The following is a 20,428-nucleotide window of genomic DNA, read 5'->3' as shown; positions in this document are numbered from 1 at the left end:
CTTATATAGCGCCATCAATTTACTCAGCACTTTTACATATATATTATACATTCACATCAGTCCCTAACCCTCAAGGGGCGTGCAATCTAAGGTCCCTAGCTCACATTCATACACAGACTAGGGCCAATTTAGACAGGATCCAATTAGGACAGTTTACAGGCATTCAGGAGGTGATACTGCTGCCTCCTAAATACATCCTTCTTTTTCTTCCCAAGGGGGACTTCACATTGAAATACTGCTCTGCATCTGCATTTCAAGCATTCGGCACACTGTTGTGGTGCAGCCTCAGTGACCTCAATGGACAAATTTGGTAAGTGGCAATGCTTGCCAAACTCAACTCAATTTAAAATTTCCACACTGTGAACTTAGCCTAAAAGGAGAACAGAAAACACAAAAACTATTAGATCCTTTGGGGTGGATTTTCTAAAGAAATAAGGAATGTTCTCTTAGATTAGTACATAAGGTAAGGTGTGTCTACTTTGATCCTTCAGTTGTGTTGCAGACAAAATCCTGTTTTTTTTCATTTTCTCCTGCACATGAATAAACGTTCAGAATGACCACAGCTTCACTTTATTCATTAAATCACAATGGCTAAATGGTTAGCACTTCCACCTTGCAGTACTAGGGTCATTGGTTTGAATCCCAACCATGGCACCACCTGCCTGGAGTTTGCAGGTTCTCCCTGTGCCTGTGTGGGTTTCCTCCGGGTACTCCAGTTTCCTTCCACGTTCCAAAAGACATGCTGGTATGTTAATTGGATCCTGTCTAAATTGGCCCTAATATGTGTGTGTATGAATGTAAGTTAGGGACCTTAGATTGTACACCCCTTGAGGGTTAGGGACTGATGTGAATATACAATATATATGTAAATCACTGTGGAAATTGATGGCGCTATATAAGTACCTAAAACAGTGGTTCTCAACCTGTGGGTCGCGACCCCTTTGGTGGTCGAACGACCTTTTCACAGGGGTCGCCTAAGACCATCGGAAAACACATATTTCCGATGTGCAAAGAGCAGCTACTGTGTAGAAAGCAGCTGCTGTGTTGAAAGCAGCTACTCTGTTAAAAGCAGCTACTATGTTGAAAGAAGCAGTATTGGAGGTAAAAACGATACTTCATGAATTATAATTACTGGGTAAATAATTTTATGATTGGGGGTCATCACAACAGAAAGAACGGTGTTAAAGGGTCGCGGTATTAGGAAGGTTGAGAACCACTGACCTAAAATAAATAAACCAAGAGAAAATTCCTTACTCTTTTATTAACTCAGTCCCATGGTAGCTACATTCTTCATTTAGCTATGTAAAATTCACCCAAATAATGGCAATGTGTGGCAGTCATGCATATCCTCTGGCTTCAATAAATTTTGCATTATTGATTAGAGACATATATGCAACAAGTGGAATCGAAAATTGCTTATCTACATACTTGTGAGCCACTACTCAAAGTATTGAATTCAAAGGATCAGCATGACAGTCCAGCAATGAGCAACAGGTTTCTTTTTAAGGTGATATGCATAAAAAAAACATTATGTAAAGGAATACATATGTGCATCCAAAAATACAGAAATAATATTACTACTAGAGATACATTTGTTAAAACCTTTGTTTATATTTTATTTCCTATTATGAATATTTAAAAAAAAAATCTATAAAAAGAATGACTGTATCTGGCTAATTGTAGTATATTTTAGGTTTTGTCAACAGAACAATAAATAAGTATTTACAATCTTTTGCAAACAGGTTGACTTTTTAAAAACATAAACAGTCCTAAAATGTATTAGAAAAAAAAGACATAAATAATTTACAAGAAAAAAATTATAGTACAGTCTATCAATATTAACATCTTCCGTCCCATTCAGTATTTCGCAGAACAAACCCCAAATAGACGCTACATCAATTACAATGCTTACATTTAATGAATTACGGAAGTGTGTTTAAAAAAATGGAAGTGACAAAAGCCATAAAACTAATAAAAATAAAAAATGCATAGCAGTTGTATAAAGGTGCAATAAATCCAGAAGTATTTTTTGAAAAGCAATAAGGATATAAAGCTAATACAGGACTGCATTTATGGCAGAATAATGACAAGTATAAAATAATTCTCTTATTAAATTATATTTACTTATCAATTAAACTTTGCTTGATTTCTATTTAAAAGTGATCTTAAGGGTATATTTCAGCAGAATAGTGTGTTTGAATAGAATGATTTGCTGTTTTCAGTGTTAGATAACAAAGAAAAGTCTATGTTTGGACAAAAAAAACAGATATTGTACTAATTCTAAATCAGCAAGTGATGTGAAAGCACGTTAAAGCAATTTCTCACAATATAGAATACTTGTTTTTGCCTGAAGCTAACAGCATTTTGAATATTAGGCATGCCAGTTCCAGGTTGGTTGCATCACTTCTAGTGAGATGGAATAGGCTGAGCTTTACTGTCCTAGTTATGGAAAATGACAGCCTCCATCTGTGGTTAACGCACAGGTATTTTAATTTGCAATACATATTATACATGTGTATAATTTCAATACCATTGAAAGTATTAAAAGTAGCTTTAAACCTGTTCTTGAGCTTACCTGACTAGCTTAGCTAACTGCTGCCTCCAAAAACTTGCCCCTCAGTAAGTATACAAATATACTGGCATGTTTGGAGGACAGTGGTCAGGTTAACTAAAGACCAATGCTAATTCTACATTATTCAAATATTATTATTATTTGCATTATTTTATGTAGCTATGGAAATTCTTATAGAATTAAAATCCTCTCATTAATTTTGCTTATTGTAATAACATTTTGACATTAAATTGGTTGTAATGGCTCAAGGTTTTTTTCCTTCATGCATTGTATGTGTGTGTGTGCAGCATCCCCCCCAGCCCCCCCAATACTCACCTAAGTTCCCTCTTGATCCAGCAATGTGCACTGAAATCTTGGCTATTCTAGGACTCCCTCTCCTCATTGACTGAGACAGCAGCAGGAGCCATTGGCTCCTGCTCCTGTCAATCATGACCAGTGAGCCAATGAGAAGAGAGAAAGGATGGTGTCGATCTGCAGCTGTGTGTGAATGAACATACGGAGCAGTAGCTGGGGAGTGCGCATGCTTGGGTGCCCCCATAGCAGGCTGCTTGCTATGGGAGCACCCGACAGGAGGGAGGGGCCAGGAGCACTGGCGAGGGACCTGATAAAAGGAGGATCCAGACTGCTCTGTGCAAAACCACTGCACACAGCAGGTAATGTTTGTTTGTTTTTTAAATTAAGCCTTTAGAATCTATTAAAATTTATATGTATGCCAATAAATCCCTATTTCTGACATATGTGCATTGAAATGCATATGCACAAAGCTAGAAAATCTGGCCCTTTGGTCCGGTGACTGATCTGGGTTATTTGACTTATGCTTGAGGCTATAGTAGATGTTGCATGCTGTTAGAACACAAAGGTGGTGTTATATGAACTCATCTAATATCTTAGCTATTCAAACATAATTCTCCTAACTACAGATTCATATTTTTAATGTTGAATGATTTAAAGGATAAATTCACCTTTAAAATAAATAAATGCACTTTTTTTGCAGGTAAAAAAATGTGCATTTGTTATTTTTATAGGAGCTTGTAAAGCATTGCAGCTACGATCAGCAGATTGCAGGTGCAGTGTCAGGCTCCTGCAGACTGTCTGTGTACCTGTTTGCCCACCTGTCTGCCCTTACCTCATACAGGCAGCCAGTTACTTCAGTCCAGGGAGAATGAATGAGCTATGAGGATGTTCAACAGCACCCTTATAGTTCATTGAGAACTACAAGCTGTGAGCCACAAAGGCAGTTGGTACTTGTAGTCTATTCATTCAAAGAACTCTGAGACTAAATGACGCGGCCATGTGGGCACAGCCCCGCACAGAAGTGCTCTTTTCAAATTGTGATAGCGGGTGCAAGGAGAAGATCCCTTGCCCACTATCACAATGAGAAGGGGGATCTGGAGGAGAGCTGCAGGAACTGGAACTTGTTACATGTTCCACCCTAAAAACAAACTTAAATAAAGAACTTATCCTTTAAAGTGAATGTGCAGACAAAGCTTTATTATTTGGTTTGGAGTGGGCAAAGATCAGAACCCATGTCGGGTTTTACTGCTATCTGGAGTTTTGTTTGAGATATTTCCACTAACTTATTTTCTAATGAACAATGGTTTTCCACCAAGAGGGAGAAAATCTGCAATAGGGACACCAACAGCCATACGAAATAGGATGGGTTCCAGCCTTCCCACATTTTTTTATGTATTGCTGTTGCAGATTTTTTGTGACCCCAGGACAAAAGTGAAGCGAAGCCTCTCTAAAAGAGCCCTGAATAGCAATAAAAACCCAAAAGGGATTTGAATCTACCCAACTCAATCCAGAGCTGGAAAGACATTGACATATACTTCAAAGGAATACCAAATCTAAAATAAATGTAATAAGGGGGGGGGGGCAACATGAAATTTCTAAATGTATATATCTTAACTGTATCTGAGGTATTTTACATTGTATTTACATTTGAATGTTTTGTTGCCCACTGCAAAGACAATCTTTCCCCATATTCTGAATGTCTCATATTAGGTGTGTTTATCTGCCGATACTAAAATCAAAACATATGTTGTTACTATCATCATGGCTGTGAATTTTTCCCTGAGGAACATTATCTTATGCTATATATATTTATAATGTATTTGCCTTTATAAGGATTTATGTATATGCTATATACTTCCTAGACTTTAATAAAAAATAAAGTGCCAAGATACATATGCCATGGCTGGTAAGCAGATACAGTTAACTTCATAGTGTGGGCTACATTCACACATCTAACTATTATTCTTAATAACGTATATTCAAATTGTCTTATTCAAATAAAGTGACAACAGAAACACAATACTGTATAGTGCTAAGGAGGGTTAGTGACAATGGGTGCGCTACAAAATAACAGATATGTTGACATTCTATCAAGCCTTCCAAGTGCTCTAAACATGAGAATAAGCGACTCTTCCTTATAATTTTTTCTGGTTTTTGTGTATGTATTGTATTGTATGACCTACGGTGTTTTGTGGTTTTATGACATATAAAACACATTTGACAATGGGCCATTATGGCACTTTAGATACCAAATATGCAGTATTCACAAGATTTCATTTATAGAGAGTACCTAGATACAATAAAAGATTAAAGTACACGTGTTCCTGGAATTTGTTCAGAGCATATTGTAATATTGCTACCAGTCTACTATTGCACTTCTATGCGGTTGTGTAACTTTGTTGGCAGATTAAATAAGTGTTATGTAGAATATGTATCTCATAGATTTAGTTATATATCTAGATGTTTACAAGTTTATTGTGTAAAATTGATAGTTTTTTTTTTATTTTAAGGTTTCATTTATGTTATTTAACCTGATTTTATAATCTTTACTTAATAACTGCCCTCTATCATTTCCTGTTCAATTATCTCAATGCTTCTTTCTTTTACAGTATGACATTGGGTTAAATAATTGTCTTTTAGGAAAAAGTAAAAATGGTCAATCAGACATACATAATGATAGCCATTGGCCATAAGAAAGTCCAGGAGAAATAAAGAAGTACTTTGTTAAAACTGAAGTCTCAGTGATATAATATATGTACTATATCAAAAACTGTGAGTTGATTAGTTGATCAATATAAGCAAGACATAAATGATCTTTTAGTATAAAATGTTGTTTTACTGCATCATCAAAAATGTTTCACAAAAATAACCCACATTTGCCAATTTATCAACCTGACTAAAGTTCAAGATGAGGTTTTTGCTCTTCTTCTTTGATGCTGGATCGCTGCACTCTACTCCTCTTTGACATGGATCTTACAGGGTTTATCAGGTGTTGCCGTGCAGACAGATTTAAAGACTTTAATGGGTACCAGGTGAATTGAGGTGTCTTGGTCAGGCAGGATGTACAGTAAAGTACACAATATGTTAACAAGTTCCTAAAAATCTGTAAAGAAAGTCAAAACACAGATTAATATGCTACTGTTCTGAAACTGGATAAGCATATATAGCAACTGCTTTTATAATGGGGTCATAAAACCCAAAGACAAAAGTGTTGGTTTGGAAATTGGTTAAGAACAATTCATCATAAATCACAGCAAGCACGCACTGTCTCAGATTTTAGTCTTCATTCACGCAACCTTAAAAATGTGCATATACAAGTGTTCTTATTACATATCTGAATGCAGCTGCACTATTTTCAATAGAGCCATTCATACAGGTGCGTAACCATGAGCTGCTTTCAGATCTGTAACACAGAATCCAAAAATCTGCATCTAAGAACATGAGCTTTACACGCTTACGTGTATAAATGCATGTATACATGTTTTGTAAGTGCATAACCAAAATCTAAAAATTGAGGAGAAATAACTTATAAAAACAAATTATGTACTCATACGTAAAATTAAAAACAAAAGAAACAGTAGAAACTGCCAGGGCCGCTGTTAGATATCATAGGTCCCTGTACAGCCTACCCGACAGGGCCCCCTTTGACCCCACCCTCGACCCCCCTGTCCCCACCCTTGACCACACCCCTGGCCCCTCCCCTGACTCTATCTCTAAACAAAATGCAGCTTTGTCTTCAAGTGCATCCAGTAGAAGCAGTTACAAATACAGTTACAAATATAAGTGTATATGAGGCCCAAGGCTACAGGTGCAAAAAGTCTATTACGCCCGCCATCAACATCATCAACAACACCCCCCAGTGTGATACATACAGAATGCAGGGTTCAGGAGTGTGTGACATACAGAGTGCAGAGTTCAGCAGTGTATTACACAGAAAAGTGCAGAATTCAGTGGTGTCCTATGTACAGAGTGCACAGTTGAGAAGTGTGTTACAGATGGAGTGCAGGGTTTGAGCAGTGCGCTGTGAACAGAGTGCAGAGTTGAGGAGTGTGCTATGTACAAAGTGCAGAATTCAGCGGTGTGCTACGTACTGACTGCAGGATTGCTAAGTGTGCAGAATACAGAGTTCAGGGTTTGTTAGTGCGCTATATACAGAGTGAAGAGTTGAGGAATATGCTAGGTACAGGGTTGAGCAGTGCACTATGTACAGAGTGGAAGGTTCAGGACTGCACTGTGTACATTTTACACAGTGTGCAGAGTGCAGGGTTCAGCAGTGTGCTGCATACACAGTGCAGGGTTCAGAATTGTGCTACGTACAGAGTTCAGGGTTCAGGATTGCTCTACATACAGAGTGCAGGGTTCAGAAATGGTTACATTCAAAGTACAGGATTCAAGAGTGCGTTATGTACAGAGTACAAGGTTCAGGAGCTACATACACAGTGCAGAGTTCAGGAGTGCTTTACATTCCGAGTGCAGAGTTCAGGAGTGAGTTACATTCAGAGTGCAGGATTCAGGAGTGCTCTACGTACAGAATGCAGTGTTCAGGTGTATGCTACACACAGAGTAGGGGGTTCAGGAATGGGCTACGTACAGAGCAGGGGTGGACTGACAACTCCTGTGGCCCCCGGGCACTAGGGGATCATGGGGCCCCTGTGTCCTTGCCCAAACTCAAAAAAGCCTATGAAAAAGGTACCAGGGGCATCTCATGGGGCCCCCTACTGACCCCGGGCCCTTGGGCAGTGCCCAAGTTTCCAAATGGTCAGTCCACCCCTGGTACAGAGTGCAGAGTTCAGGAGTGCATTTCATTCTGAGTTCAGGGTTCAAGAGTGTGCTACATACAGAGTACATTGTACGTAACGCATTCCTGAACAATGTAGTCTGTATGTAGCGCACTCTTGAACCCTGCACTCTGTACGTAAAGCACTCCTGAACAGGCTGCATGGTTCAAGAGTGTGCTATGTATAGAGTACATTGTTCAGGAATGTGTTACGCACAGAGTGCATGGTTCAAGAGTGTGCTACGTACAGAGTGCATGGTTAAGGAGTGTGTTACATTCAGAATGCAGGGTTGAAAATTGCGTATGTACAGAGTGCAGGTGTGCATGGTGTGCATATCTCACAGCCATTATACAATCCCCCCCAATACAGAGCTCTCCCCCAAATTTCTTCCCCTTTCCCCTCCAGTACAGGGCTCTTCTCTCCTCCCTGCCCAGTACAGAGCACCTCTCTTCTCCTCTTCTAGACCTTTCCTCTCCTCCGTCTCAGTACACAGTGCTCCTCTTCTCCACAGAAAATAATGTACTGCAACTTACAGTAGGAGATCACGAACAGGCTTTTGATGTTGCTGTGGGCGTAAGCCTAGAGCTGTGTGCCCCGCTCAGTACAGTCCCGTCTCTCCCCCTCCTCGTTCCACCCTGCCCTCCTCTGAAATATATGCAGGGAGAGCTTGGAGTGTGCCGCCAGGATCGCTGTCACTTATAAAAAAACAGAAGCTGCACTTCTGTGTTTATAAGTGACTGTACTGAATGGCAAAGCAAGGGGCCAGCGCAGAAGTTTCTGGCTGGAAAAAAAAGCCCTGTTACTAGTAGATTATAAGCTGTGGGCTGGCCGGGCCCCCTAGCAAACAGAAGGGCCCAGGCCCCCTATAGGAGGCCCGGAGCTACCCTCTTATTGGCGGCCCTGGACACTGCGGTAATACCATATTAGAGTTCCTAAAAATAGTAAAAATATTCAAAACTAAGCACTTAACGATAAAGAAGGATTACCTTGTTTCTTTTTCTATGTCTATAACTGAACCTTCTACATTGTATTTTAAGAAAATCTCAGTCTAAAGCTTTAGCTATTTTCTCCCAACTATTTCCTTCCACCTGATCTCCTAATCTAAACTATATTAAATCCCTTACCTTTTAGGAGATTTGGATTCCCCTGGGCACAAGCGGAAATTTATTTCCAGGACAAAGCCACAACAGGAGAGTTACCCCTTAGTGTCTCTGCCTTTGCTCAAATGATGACCTGCATCACCATCAACAGCATTGTTCCAGAATCACCAGCCAGTACCCAGAGGAATCCTGATTTGGATTTAAATTAGTTTTAAATTACAACATGTCCAAAAGGGTTAATTTATATTTATTTTCTATGCATACATATGACATCAAAGGAAAATTGGATGCGTTACAGAACCAAAAAGATGTCAGTGTATTTAGAGAAAAACTCATTATGACAGAAAAGTTTACCAGATGTTCAACTTCTAAATTCTATGGAGACGTTTTGCAGTTGCACTATGTGAGAATTCATTTCTTGGACGTACACAATGAGATGACATAATACTCTAACCAGCATATGGAATTATTAATGAAAAAACATATAGATTCGGCTGAATCCCATGAATACATTCCACTGAGATAAGAGACAAATGCATAATACATGGACATACTGTATATTTTGCAGGAAACTTTTCTGTAGTAAAAATGTATGTGTTGATTTTTTTTTTGGTAAACTTAAATGTTTCTCTCATTCATGTCTAAATAGTTCTTACAGGAAAGTTTTGTCACTATGAAGGTACATGCACACTGGTGTTTGTACTGCATTTGCATTGTGTTTGCAGTTCATTTAGGTTTACTTGACATGGGTCTTATTAGACATAGTTAACCTGTATTGTGAACCCAGGTGTTCCGCACACTTCACTGGTTGCATGGAATTCCACTTTAACCTGCACTAAAGTCCCATTCTACATTCACAATAAAGATTATCTCAAAGCAGATCCAAGGCCACAATAATGATTATCTCAATGTTATGAAAGCAGGGTGCAAAAGTAATCCAAGCAGTAGTATGCATATATATATAAACTTCTGGAGACCAAAAGTAAAAGTTGCATGGTTTATAACATGCCATTACACTACATTGCACAATAATGAACTAAACACACAGAGACGTTGGTGAATCACACGGTGCATTCATCTTGCAAATATTTGATGATAACATAGTGAATAATATAGTAAACATATGCACCAAAATCTAATATCCTCATCTCTCTTGAACCCCATATATCATCACTTTACTAATCCAGTTTACTTAAACTTTTGCAAACACGTTATTGTTTGATCCATTCCTAACCCATCAGAGCTGCATCCAGGATTACACCACCTGATCTTAAATGAACTAGTCTAATCTTTCAATTCATTATACACTATCTTATTTAATTTAAAAAATGCAAATACAATCTTTAGGAATATATTCAGACACTAAAATAATCAATTTTTCATTAAAGCTGAAGCTTAGTGATTATTTTTTTTTTTAAATCAGCATCAGGGATTACATGAATGATGAGTGTCCCATGTTCTGGGGGCTGCTCTGCTCCTTCAAATATTCTATTCTCTGCTTCCTGGATACCGCTGTAGCTGTGATCTTCAGGTTCTGCAGGGGTTAATACAAGTGGATCCACCTGCCACAGGCACTTGTCAAAAGGGCTAATTATGCCTGCTCTTTCTGCCCCCTGCTCCATTCACAGAAGTAGTTTTATTGGTTCTCACAATGAAAAGCACTCTATAAATAGAGGATGGGCAGATGAATGGAGGAATGAACATTCCATCTCCTCCATTCATAGATTGTTTTTGATTGTGGGAATCATTAGTACAGCTTCTATGAATGCAGCAGGGGTGGGGGGATGGAAAGGGTAGGCATAGTCAGCACCTTTAACAAGTGCTTGTAATGCCTGTAATAGGTGGAGCTGTTCGTATTAACTCCCGCAGTACTGGTAAATTACAGCCGTGGGCTATCTGGGGGGGGGGGGGGGGGCAGGGGACTGAAGATTTTTAAGAACATTGAAGCTACCAGCATATGTGACACTCATCATTCATTCAAGTACCCTCCCTGGTGCTTATATAAAAAATAATATCATTAAACTTTAGCATTAAGGATGAAACAAATCACCTTGGCTTTTTTTGTAGCTTTGAATAGGTTTTTGAATATTTGTCCTTAGGGATAATTGGGCAATTTCCCAAAACTTGATTTGACAACATCAGTGGTTTTACCTTTACTGAAATTTGCATATAATTTCACAATGCAGCATTGTTCGGCAAAATTAGCTTAACAAAGTAGAGAAGTACAGCCAAAGTTCAATTGTAAATCACCATCACTTGACTTAATTAGGGGGAAGCGACAGGTAGACAGCTTGTATTTATATACAGAATTGGATCTTAATGGGATAATGGCCACTTTGTTGAAGATCATGTAAACCGCAGCTCTTCCATAAGGTAATCAATGTGTTCTACTGTCGGCCATGTTATTAGAGCCAATGGAGGAAAAAAATGCATTTGGTAATTATTATCCCAAAGACAGCAGCTGTCTGCACAGTATTGTATACTCACTTATATGGTGTAATTTGCTTATTTATATTTATCTATATTTTAGGATTCACACACCTTTTTATACACCAGTGTTAGTAATTTATTGAGAAGGTAGGTAGCACAGGAGATCTACACTCTTCATTTCTGCCTAAATATATTCACTATTCTTTTGCTGAAACCATGGAGGTGTTTACATTAAGAGAACAAAGAAATATAAATCTAGAGGAGGTGTTTAACATTCAGAATACCAAAAAGAATGGTGATCTAGAAAGTATGGTTAGGAAACTTAGACACAATATGGAAAAGAAAGTAAACCTCTTGTTGGATATACGACATATCATGACATTTGAAAGGTTCATTAAAGAAAATATTGTCTCAAGGAGGCTAAGATGGGAAGTACCCATTAATGATAGCCTTATGGAGAAGGAATTATTAAACAAATGGGTCCAGTTTTTAATGATAAAGGAGTGGAAGGTCTACATTTCCTTTTAAAAAGGAAACAAAGAAAAATGAGAAAAATTGAGCAGGCTATAAGTGAATTAAAAGAGAAACTGGAGCCTTTGAAAGAGACACCTGAATGTATCTCACTCACAACACAATTAAATAAAGATCTAATCAGTAAGGGTTTAGAGGCAAAACAGAGAAAAGCCAAAAAATACCAATGAGATGTTGGAGATTATAAAGCTGACTAAGTATTCAAGTGGCAAACAAAATTATGGGAACCTGACCCTATGTCTGCTTATTCCACACCAAAAAGTAAGGTCAGGATAGATGATAATGAAGAAAGGGTAGCATATAGACACCACCAGCATGACAATCAAAGAAGAGAACAAAAATATACTCCAAGGAATTACAATGAGAATAGAGGATACAAACACTATTATACACCAAGGAAATACAACGAGAATTGAGGAAATACAACTTATAGGCACACACAGAGAAAGACATGGAGGGGACCCTTTAAGAGGGGCCCACAGAAGAAACCTTACACTTATTGGAATAGAAATTGAACAGATTTCAGTGGTAGAGGAGAACCACTTAGACAACATGAATACAGAAATGAATATGATAGGAGCCCTATACCCACGTATAATCTCTATGCCCCAATAAGGAGTGAAAATGGAGCAGAAACAAGATATAGGAACAATCAATGTTATGAAAATGAGCACAATAGGTCTTTTTTAGAAGAAGAATGTAGCAATAAGGATGAAAGAGAAGAAGTGCAGAGAGAAAAGAGGTTGTAGAGCAGGGACCAGGAAACAAAAGAAAATGAGAACATTAGAAGAAAGAGTATTCAATCTAAGCGGTAAAACACTTACAGTTTATGAACTATGGGCTTTGATAAAGGATTAAAGTATGCACCAAGGAAAAACCTTAACAAGTTTGAAATCTAAATAGGGATACAAAAGTATGTAGGGAGATTGAATATCAAGGAATATATGTTAAATAACCCAATAGAAACATATCCAAAAGGAACACAGGAAAATAGGATATACAATACAGCACCCTATGAAATACATTGTTATCCAATCCTCAAATACAGGACAACAAATACATAGAGGTGTTTAAAAAATTCGTACTACAATACGTGGACAACTTGAGAGTCAAGAAATTTCATAACTCATTTGAGGTTGAAAGAGGCATAAAAAGTTTATCAAATAGAAAAGACATAGTGGTGCGATCAGAAGATAGAAGATGGTAGGGGTGGGAATTGTTGTCCTCTCTAAAGAAAAGTACCATGAAGAATTAGTTAAACAGCTAGAAGATATAAATACATAACACAAATTGCTAACGAATCCCACAATACAATAAAGGAAAGATCTGGAAAATGTGGTCCATTTGGGACTGAAAAAAACCAACTAGATAAAAAGGAAGCTAAGTATCTAGTTCCTGAAGTTTGTAGAATTCCCATCATGTATACAGTGTCAAAAATATAAATGAATAAGGATAAGCCACAGGGGAGACCGATAGTGAATGGGATAAATTTAGTCACAGCCCGAATGGGTGAATATATTGATGGTTTCCTGCAGCCAGTTGTACAAGAGACCAAAGCATATTTATGCGACACGAATAATGCTACATTTACTGGAAAACGTACAAATTGAAGATAAATCAGAGGTATCGGCCATGGCAGACGTGTCATCATTATACACTATCATTAATCATCATCAAGCAGGTGAAGCCACCAAATGGGCACTGAGGGAATGGAGCAATGTGAAAAGTAAACAAATGTTTGTAGTTCTGCCTTAAAAGCAATTATTTTTTATATGATCAACATTTTATAAACAAAACATAGAGATAGCTATGGGCACAAAATTTGTCCCGAGTGTTGCAAACATATTTATGTCCCAGTGGGAAGAAGAAACCATCTATTCAAATACTCCCCAGGAACTGTTGTTCTACAAAAGATTCAGGCTCCATTCACACTAGGACGTTTCAAATCATGGGCGGAATCGCCATGATTCTGGCTGCAATTTGAAAACGTGCTGGGAAAATTTAAAAATGTCACCTGAAAATGCGGGGCGTTTTTGCCGTGATAACGGTGGGGATTTTTTCACGACAAACGTGCTGCGATCATGAAAACCAAATAGCAGAACCTGTGATGCCCAAAAAAAGAACCTTTTTTGAGAGTTACGCATCCCGTGATTTTGTCTGCGCGATCGCAGCACATTTGGAGCATGGAAAACCATGCCACAATTGCGGCAAAAATGTCCTGCATTTTCAAATGCCATTGAAATGAACGGCACCAGAACATGCAATTGCTCATTTACAATCCGCCCACGATTTGAAATGCCCTAAGGAGCCTTATTGATTATGTGATCATTATTTGAAATGGGACAGAAGACAGTCTTCAGAACTTTCTCCAGACCCTTAACAAAAGTTAGAAAGGGATTCATCTATTATGGGAGATGAACAAAGAAAAACATCAGTTTTGTGGATCTGGAAATAATGGTTGAAGAAAACAAGATGACCACAAAAACGCATTTCAAAATGGTTGGCTGAAATAGCTATTTACCCCTAGACCGCTGTCACCGCATTTCTTGGTTCTATAATATCCCTAAAGGCCAAATAATGACCCTGAGATACAATTGTACAAAAGGATTATATGGATCAAGCCAAATAGATAGGAGAGAGATTCATTGATAAAGGGTACAAAAGTGGTTATATAGAACCAAAGGTATTAGAAGTGGGAAGTATGGATATGGCTGAACTAATCCAGATGAAGCCAAGGAAAGAACAACAACAGAATCCGCATCATAGCCGCATGAATATTTAAAAGGGACCATACCCCAGATACCCCGAAGGCTTTGAGTATCATACCAAGTGAGCCCCCAGTGGATGGAGGTGAAAGTGTCGCTTTTCCCCAATAGCTGGGATATTGGAGGATCTGATTGATATAAGCTCTTTTTTCTCACAGTGGAGGTGAGAGTTCAGTGAACCTAGAGGGTAGCATGTGGTGTGTGTAATGCATGAGAATATATTATTTATTCACAATGGAGTGGGTCACATTAATCACAGATGATTTCAAGCACCATTTCTGGAAGGAACAACTTAGAAGGACTGTGAATTTATGTACTTTTATGCTGCATATAACCCATGATGATTTAATTTTGCACACTAACTTTATAATGATTTATTCGTTTTTTATTTATAATTTGCATGTATTGTGTGTTACGTGTCTTTTCTATCAATATTGATACAGCAGTCCTACACTTGATTTATTATTCATTGGTGACTGACAGTCACCACTCTCTGCTCAGAGTGATTGGTAGAACTGAGCGAACAGAAGTTCCTGATCGCTGAGTGCTTACCCTTAGAACCGGAGGGGGACAGATGCAGCATCGGATCGATGCGGCATCCACCTAGGTAAGTATAATTCTTGAAAAAAAAAAACAATACTTCTCTTTTAAGTGTAATGTAAGGTTAGTGCATTAGCAATAAGGCAATTGTTAGCTCTGGGATTAATTAGGGACAGCAATTTTTGTCACAAGAACAAGTCTAAGATAGTGTAAAGCAACTTCTGAAAACTTCAGTAGACATACAAAGCCCATAACACCACCTATTAAAAACCATCAATCTTCTCCTTTGACTCAAATGCAATTTTCAAAATTCCTGTGAAATGTCCTGATTTTTATTGAGATATTGACAAACTGAATATTTATAATTTTGCTCATCTTTATCTGCCCCTGACACTGTACTGAACCAATCTGCATTCTGAAACTCTCAAGATAGCAGGTTGCAGAGTGTAACAGCTGGGATACTGATCTCTCCAAGTACATTTTAAAGCAAAAGTTGCTGAAGTTTGCAATGGCGCTGCATTAAAGAAACACAAAAGTGCTTGGTGATAAACTGATACTCCTTGTTTTTTAGCAACAGATTTACACATGTATAAAGCAAATCAGCTGTTATTGGCATGTTTTCAATTTTATTTTATCCTTTACAATTTTCAAGTGGGTAATACTTATAGCCATAACACAAGGTAAGCCCCTATTCACAGCTGAGCTGAGTTTCAGCTTGTTTCCCTATGCTTGACTTTGCTCAACATGCAGAATCCCATTCTTACTAATTCTTCCTGTTCACACTTGTGTTCTCATTCACTCTATATTCTATGCCTAACACTCAAAAAAAGTACAGGAGCTTTTTTTTATTAGATGTGTTTGCCCCCTAGAGACTTCAGTGGGTGCTTCTGTAAACAAGTGACGCACGCATTACACATTTTGCACCTGAAAATCTTCTCTCCTCCTTTAGAACTGCTTTCCTCCCCTTGCCCAGCAAAGGAAACAGACACTTCAAAAATCACTTGGAATACCCTCTGATTATGCTCTGTTCAAGTGTAAATGCATTCTAAGAACTTTTATTATTTTTGAACTAATACACCTATGGTGGGATTACACAAAAAAAAACACTAACCTCTACATTCGTATTTGAGATCAGAGAAGAATACCATCTCTTGGGAGAATACAAAGAGCCCCAGTCGCCCCCCTGCGTATGTTTTGTCATATAATGGCCCAGAGTCTGCCATGATTTGTTTTCCTTCATACACAACAACTCTGCAAGAAAGTAAAGAAACTTGAAAAGACAGAACATCTACACAAAAAGCAATATACTCAAATGGTCAATGTAACTCGTATCAACTAATCAGGTTCAGCAATTGCATAATACGTTTATAAAATATTTCTGATTAACTGCTATTGGTTACTCATTTATGGTCCATACTGTGTGTTTCTACAGTTATTTGCACTAAAAGTGTCTCCAAGAATCAGATGATTCTTGTGTGTTCCATTAGATAGGGAGCAATCCATGAAATTTTCTTGCAAACTTAAAAATTGCAGGTGCACACGTGGAAACATCAAATATCTTAAATGAGTATAGTATTCTCCTTTATACAAATTATTTATTCACTTGCAATGCATCTTTTATCTTGCTAGAAAATTTGACTACTTCAGAAGACTCAATTCCTGAACATAACCCCCTCCCACCTTGCATGGTACAGCTCTATTCTCTTCTGGGAATGTCTAATTACTGTCTGTGCTGGCATAACATCTCCACTCCTCACTTCACTTTCCTAGATAACCTTTTATGCAGCTACTGGTTGAGGAACAAAGGGGAAAAGTATAGAGTGTCATTTGAGTGACTGCTTTGAATTTGCTGGGGCTGCTGCCATCCAATCCAAGATGAAGCCACCTAGAAGCCTTGGGGCTTTTAGATGTCTGCAGGGGAGGGAGGCTTTTACAGGTAAAACCATAAATTATATGAAAGTACATATAATCCCAAGGGAAGATTTTTTTTTTTAATGAATGGTCTAGTGGCAGGTTTTTTTTCATTTATCACTAGAAGTTTGGGTAACCACTCTCATTCTGTCTTGCAGCTTTGCCACCACTATTCTCACCCTTTTAAACAGTTTGTTCTGTATGCATATAATTTGTATTATCTTTGCTGTCTACAGTGATTGAATCTGACATATTTTAGTTGCTAAATGGAAATGTAGACTTAAAGTGGTTGTAAAGGTAAAAGATTTTTTACGTTAAAGCTTTCTCGGCATAAAGGTAAAAAACCTTACCATCTCAGGTTCCCTAGCCCCCCTTAAATATTTACCTGAGCCCGATCTCAATCCAGTGTACCCATCTGCAGCAGCACTGCTCTTCTCTCCCCTCATCTCAAAGAAGTCTAGGCAGCAGCAGAAGCCATTGGCTCCTGCATCTGTCAATCAAATCCTGTGAGCAGAGAGTGGGGGGCACACAGTGCAGCTCAGGATTGAGCTCACCCGAGTGCTCCCATAGCAAGCGGCTTGCTATGGGTGCTCTCAGAAGGGAGAAGGATCCAAGAGTGCTGGTGGGAGACCCCAGAAAAGAAGGATTGGGACTGCTCTCAGCAAAATCATTGCACTGAGCAGGTAAGTGTGACATGATAATTAGTTTAAAAAAAATTGTATAATCACTCTAATATCACACACAATCAACAACTTACCTAATGTAGCCAGTCTTTGGTCTATGAGTCAGATGCCACCTGTAAGCAGTGTAATCTTTCCACCCAATGTTCTTGGGGTCATGCCACAATGTTCGAACCTAGAAAAGTGAGTTTTAAAGTCTCAGTGATTCAATATGAAGTATTAAAATATATTACAATTTCGAGAACTTCAAAGCAACAGATGGAGGGAAATGTATGTGGGAGGTTATATATCTGGCTTATGTCAGTGTGTGTTTGTTTCTGAAGGTCCTACAGGAATATGTTTAATATCTGTGGCAGAGCTTGGGCAACAAGTTTCAGGAGAAATGGAGCAGGAGGAAGTTGCAGCATGGAAGTAAGACTGCTTCAGATCTTATTTTTCACTGCAGTTCTCATAATGGAAAGTCAAAATTGAATACACATGGCCAAAGTACCTCTCCAGGTGTATTTCCAGTGTGCCACAAAGCATTCCTCAAATGTTCTCCAGTCCCTGTCGTTGAGTTGACAACTTTTAGAGAGACACCAGAGTAACCATAGGCCCTAGATGGCTTATCTTCCCAATATGTTTGAGTGACTTGCTTCCACATTAGCACATAGAATCTACTGCTGGATTGATAACCAAATACAAAGCCAGCATAATCATCATCACGGTCTGTGTTTACATAGAATGTTCCACTAAAGTCGACTGCGCTGAACTCGTCAAAGCCTAAAGGAAACATTAGACAATATTTAGTTAAAATGTTAAAACATATTAACTATCAATGCACAAATCAAAGAAAGACGCTCAGTAGCCTGACATACAGTCAGGTCCATAAATATTGGGACATCAACACAATTCTAACATTTTTGGCTCTATACACCACCACGATGGATTTGAAATGAAACGAACAAGATGTGCTTTAACTGCAGACTGTCAGCTTTAATTTGAGGGTATTTACATCCAAATCAGTTGAACGGTGTAGGAATTACAACAGTTTGCATATGTGTCTCCACTTCTTAGGGTACCAAAAGTAATGGGACAGAATAATAATCATAAATCAAACTTTCACTTTTTAATACTTGGTTGCAAATCCTTTGCAGTCAATTACAGCCTGAAGTGTGGAATGCATAGACATCACCAGACGCTGGGTTTCATCCCTGGAGATGCTCTGCCAGGCCTCTACTGCACCTGTCTTCAGTTCCTGCTTGTTCTTGGGGCATTTTCCCTTCAGTTTTGTCTTCAGCAAGTGAAATGCATGCTCAATCGGATTCAGGTCAGGTGATTGACTTGGCCATTGCAGAACATTCCACTTCTTTCCCTTAAAAAACTCTTTGGTTGCTTTTGCAGTCTGCTTTGGGTCATTGTCCATCTGCACTGTGAAGCGGCGTCCAATGAGTTCTGAAGCATTTGGCTGAATATGAGCAGATAATATTCCCCGAAACACTTCAGAATTCATCCTGCTGCTTTTGTCGGCAGTCACATCATCAATATATACAAGAGAACCAGTTCCATTGGCAGCCATACATGCCCACGCCATGACACTACCACCACCATGCTTCACTGATGACGTGGTATGCTTAGGATCATGAGCAGTTCCTTTCCTTCTCCATACTCTTCTCTTCTCATCACTCTGGTACAAGTTGATCTTGGTCTCATCTGTCCATAGGATGTTGTTCCAGAACTGTGAAGGCTTTTTTAGATTCATTTGGCAAACTCTAATCTGGCCTTCCTGTTTTTGAGACTCACATCTTGTGGTGAACCCTCTGTATTCACTCTGGTGAAGTCTTCTCTTGATTGGTGACTTTAACACACATACACCTACCTCCTGGAGAGTGTTCTTGATCTGGCCAACTGTTGTGAAGGGTGTTTTCTTCACCAGGGAAAGAATTCTTCGGTCATCCACCACAGTTGTTTTCCGTGGTCTTCCGGTCTTTTGGTGTTGCTGAGCTCACAGGTGCGTTCCTTCTTTTTAAGAATGTTCCAAACAGTTGTTTTGGCCACGCCTAATGTTTTTTCTATCTCTCTGATGGGTTTGTTTTGTTTTTTCAGCCTAATGATGGCTTGCTTCACTGATATTGACAGCTCTTTGGATCTCATCTTGAGAGTTGACAGCAACAGATTCCAAATGCAAATAGCACACTTGAAATGAACTCTGGACCTTTTATCTGCTCATTGCAATTGGGATAATGAGGGAATAACACACAGATGGCCATGGAACAGCTGAGAAGCCAATTGTCCCATTACTTTTGGTCCCTTAAGAAGTGGGAGGCACATATGCAAACTGTTGTAATTCCTACACCGTTCACCTGATTTGGATGTAAATACCCTCAAATTAAAGCTGACAGTCTGCAGTTAAAGCACATCTTGTTCGTTTCATTTCAAATCCATTGTTGTGGTGTATAGAGCCAAAAATGTTAGAATTGTGTCGATGTCCCAATATTTATGGACCTGACTGTATGACATAGAGTTTTAAGTGCTCTAAGTATTTGTACAAAAACCACGGTATTAATAATCTCTTACAAACTATGGTACGTCTTTATTCTTATTTTACAATCTTTTTCCTTCTATAAGAAAAAAGCATCATCACAATTAGAAATATATGATCTCCTTATGTGCTAGTCATGATTTAATGTGCACTCACACTGTGTAACCAAAGATCTGATTGATGGGGTTTAGAGATAACATTAGAGAAGCTTCCTGGGAGTAGAATATTTCACTCTACATGTGAAGCTATTGAATAACTCAGACTAAAATTACTGTTTGTCTGTGGTTTATTTTAGTCTGTCTTCTT

The 20,428-nt window shown here is 38.5% G+C and overlaps 1 protein-coding gene across 1 annotated transcript in view; it reads right to left on the bottom strand.

The window, feature by feature from the left end:
• Positions 1 to 1,591: 1,591 nt before the first annotated feature.
• THBS2 (thrombospondin 2) overlaps positions 1,592 to 20,428 on the bottom strand; it is a 145,397-nt gene continuing 126,560 nt past the window's right edge. Inside the window, exons 19-22 of the mRNA XM_089669701.1 lie at positions 18,092 to 18,363; positions 17,679 to 17,776; positions 16,122 to 16,261; positions 1,592 to 5,969 (exon numbers count right to left, since the gene is read on the bottom strand). Coding sequence (XP_089525827.1) covers positions 5,962 to 5,969; positions 16,122 to 16,261; positions 17,679 to 17,776; positions 18,092 to 18,363 — 518 coding nt within the window. The 3' untranslated portion in view covers positions 1,592 to 5,961. The remainder of the gene's footprint in view (positions 5,970 to 16,121; positions 16,262 to 17,678; positions 17,777 to 18,091; positions 18,364 to 20,428) is intronic.

The sequence above is a fragment of the Staurois parvus genome, unplaced genomic scaffold, assembly GCF_062004578.1.
Source record: "Staurois parvus isolate SC_StPar_1 unplaced genomic scaffold, SC_StPar_1.0 ptg000081l, whole genome shotgun sequence".
Classification (NCBI taxonomy): Eukaryota; Metazoa; Chordata; class Amphibia; order Anura; family Ranidae; genus Staurois; species Staurois parvus.
Note: the sequence above shows the minus strand (reverse complement) of the source record. Positions and strands in the feature narration are given on the sequence as shown.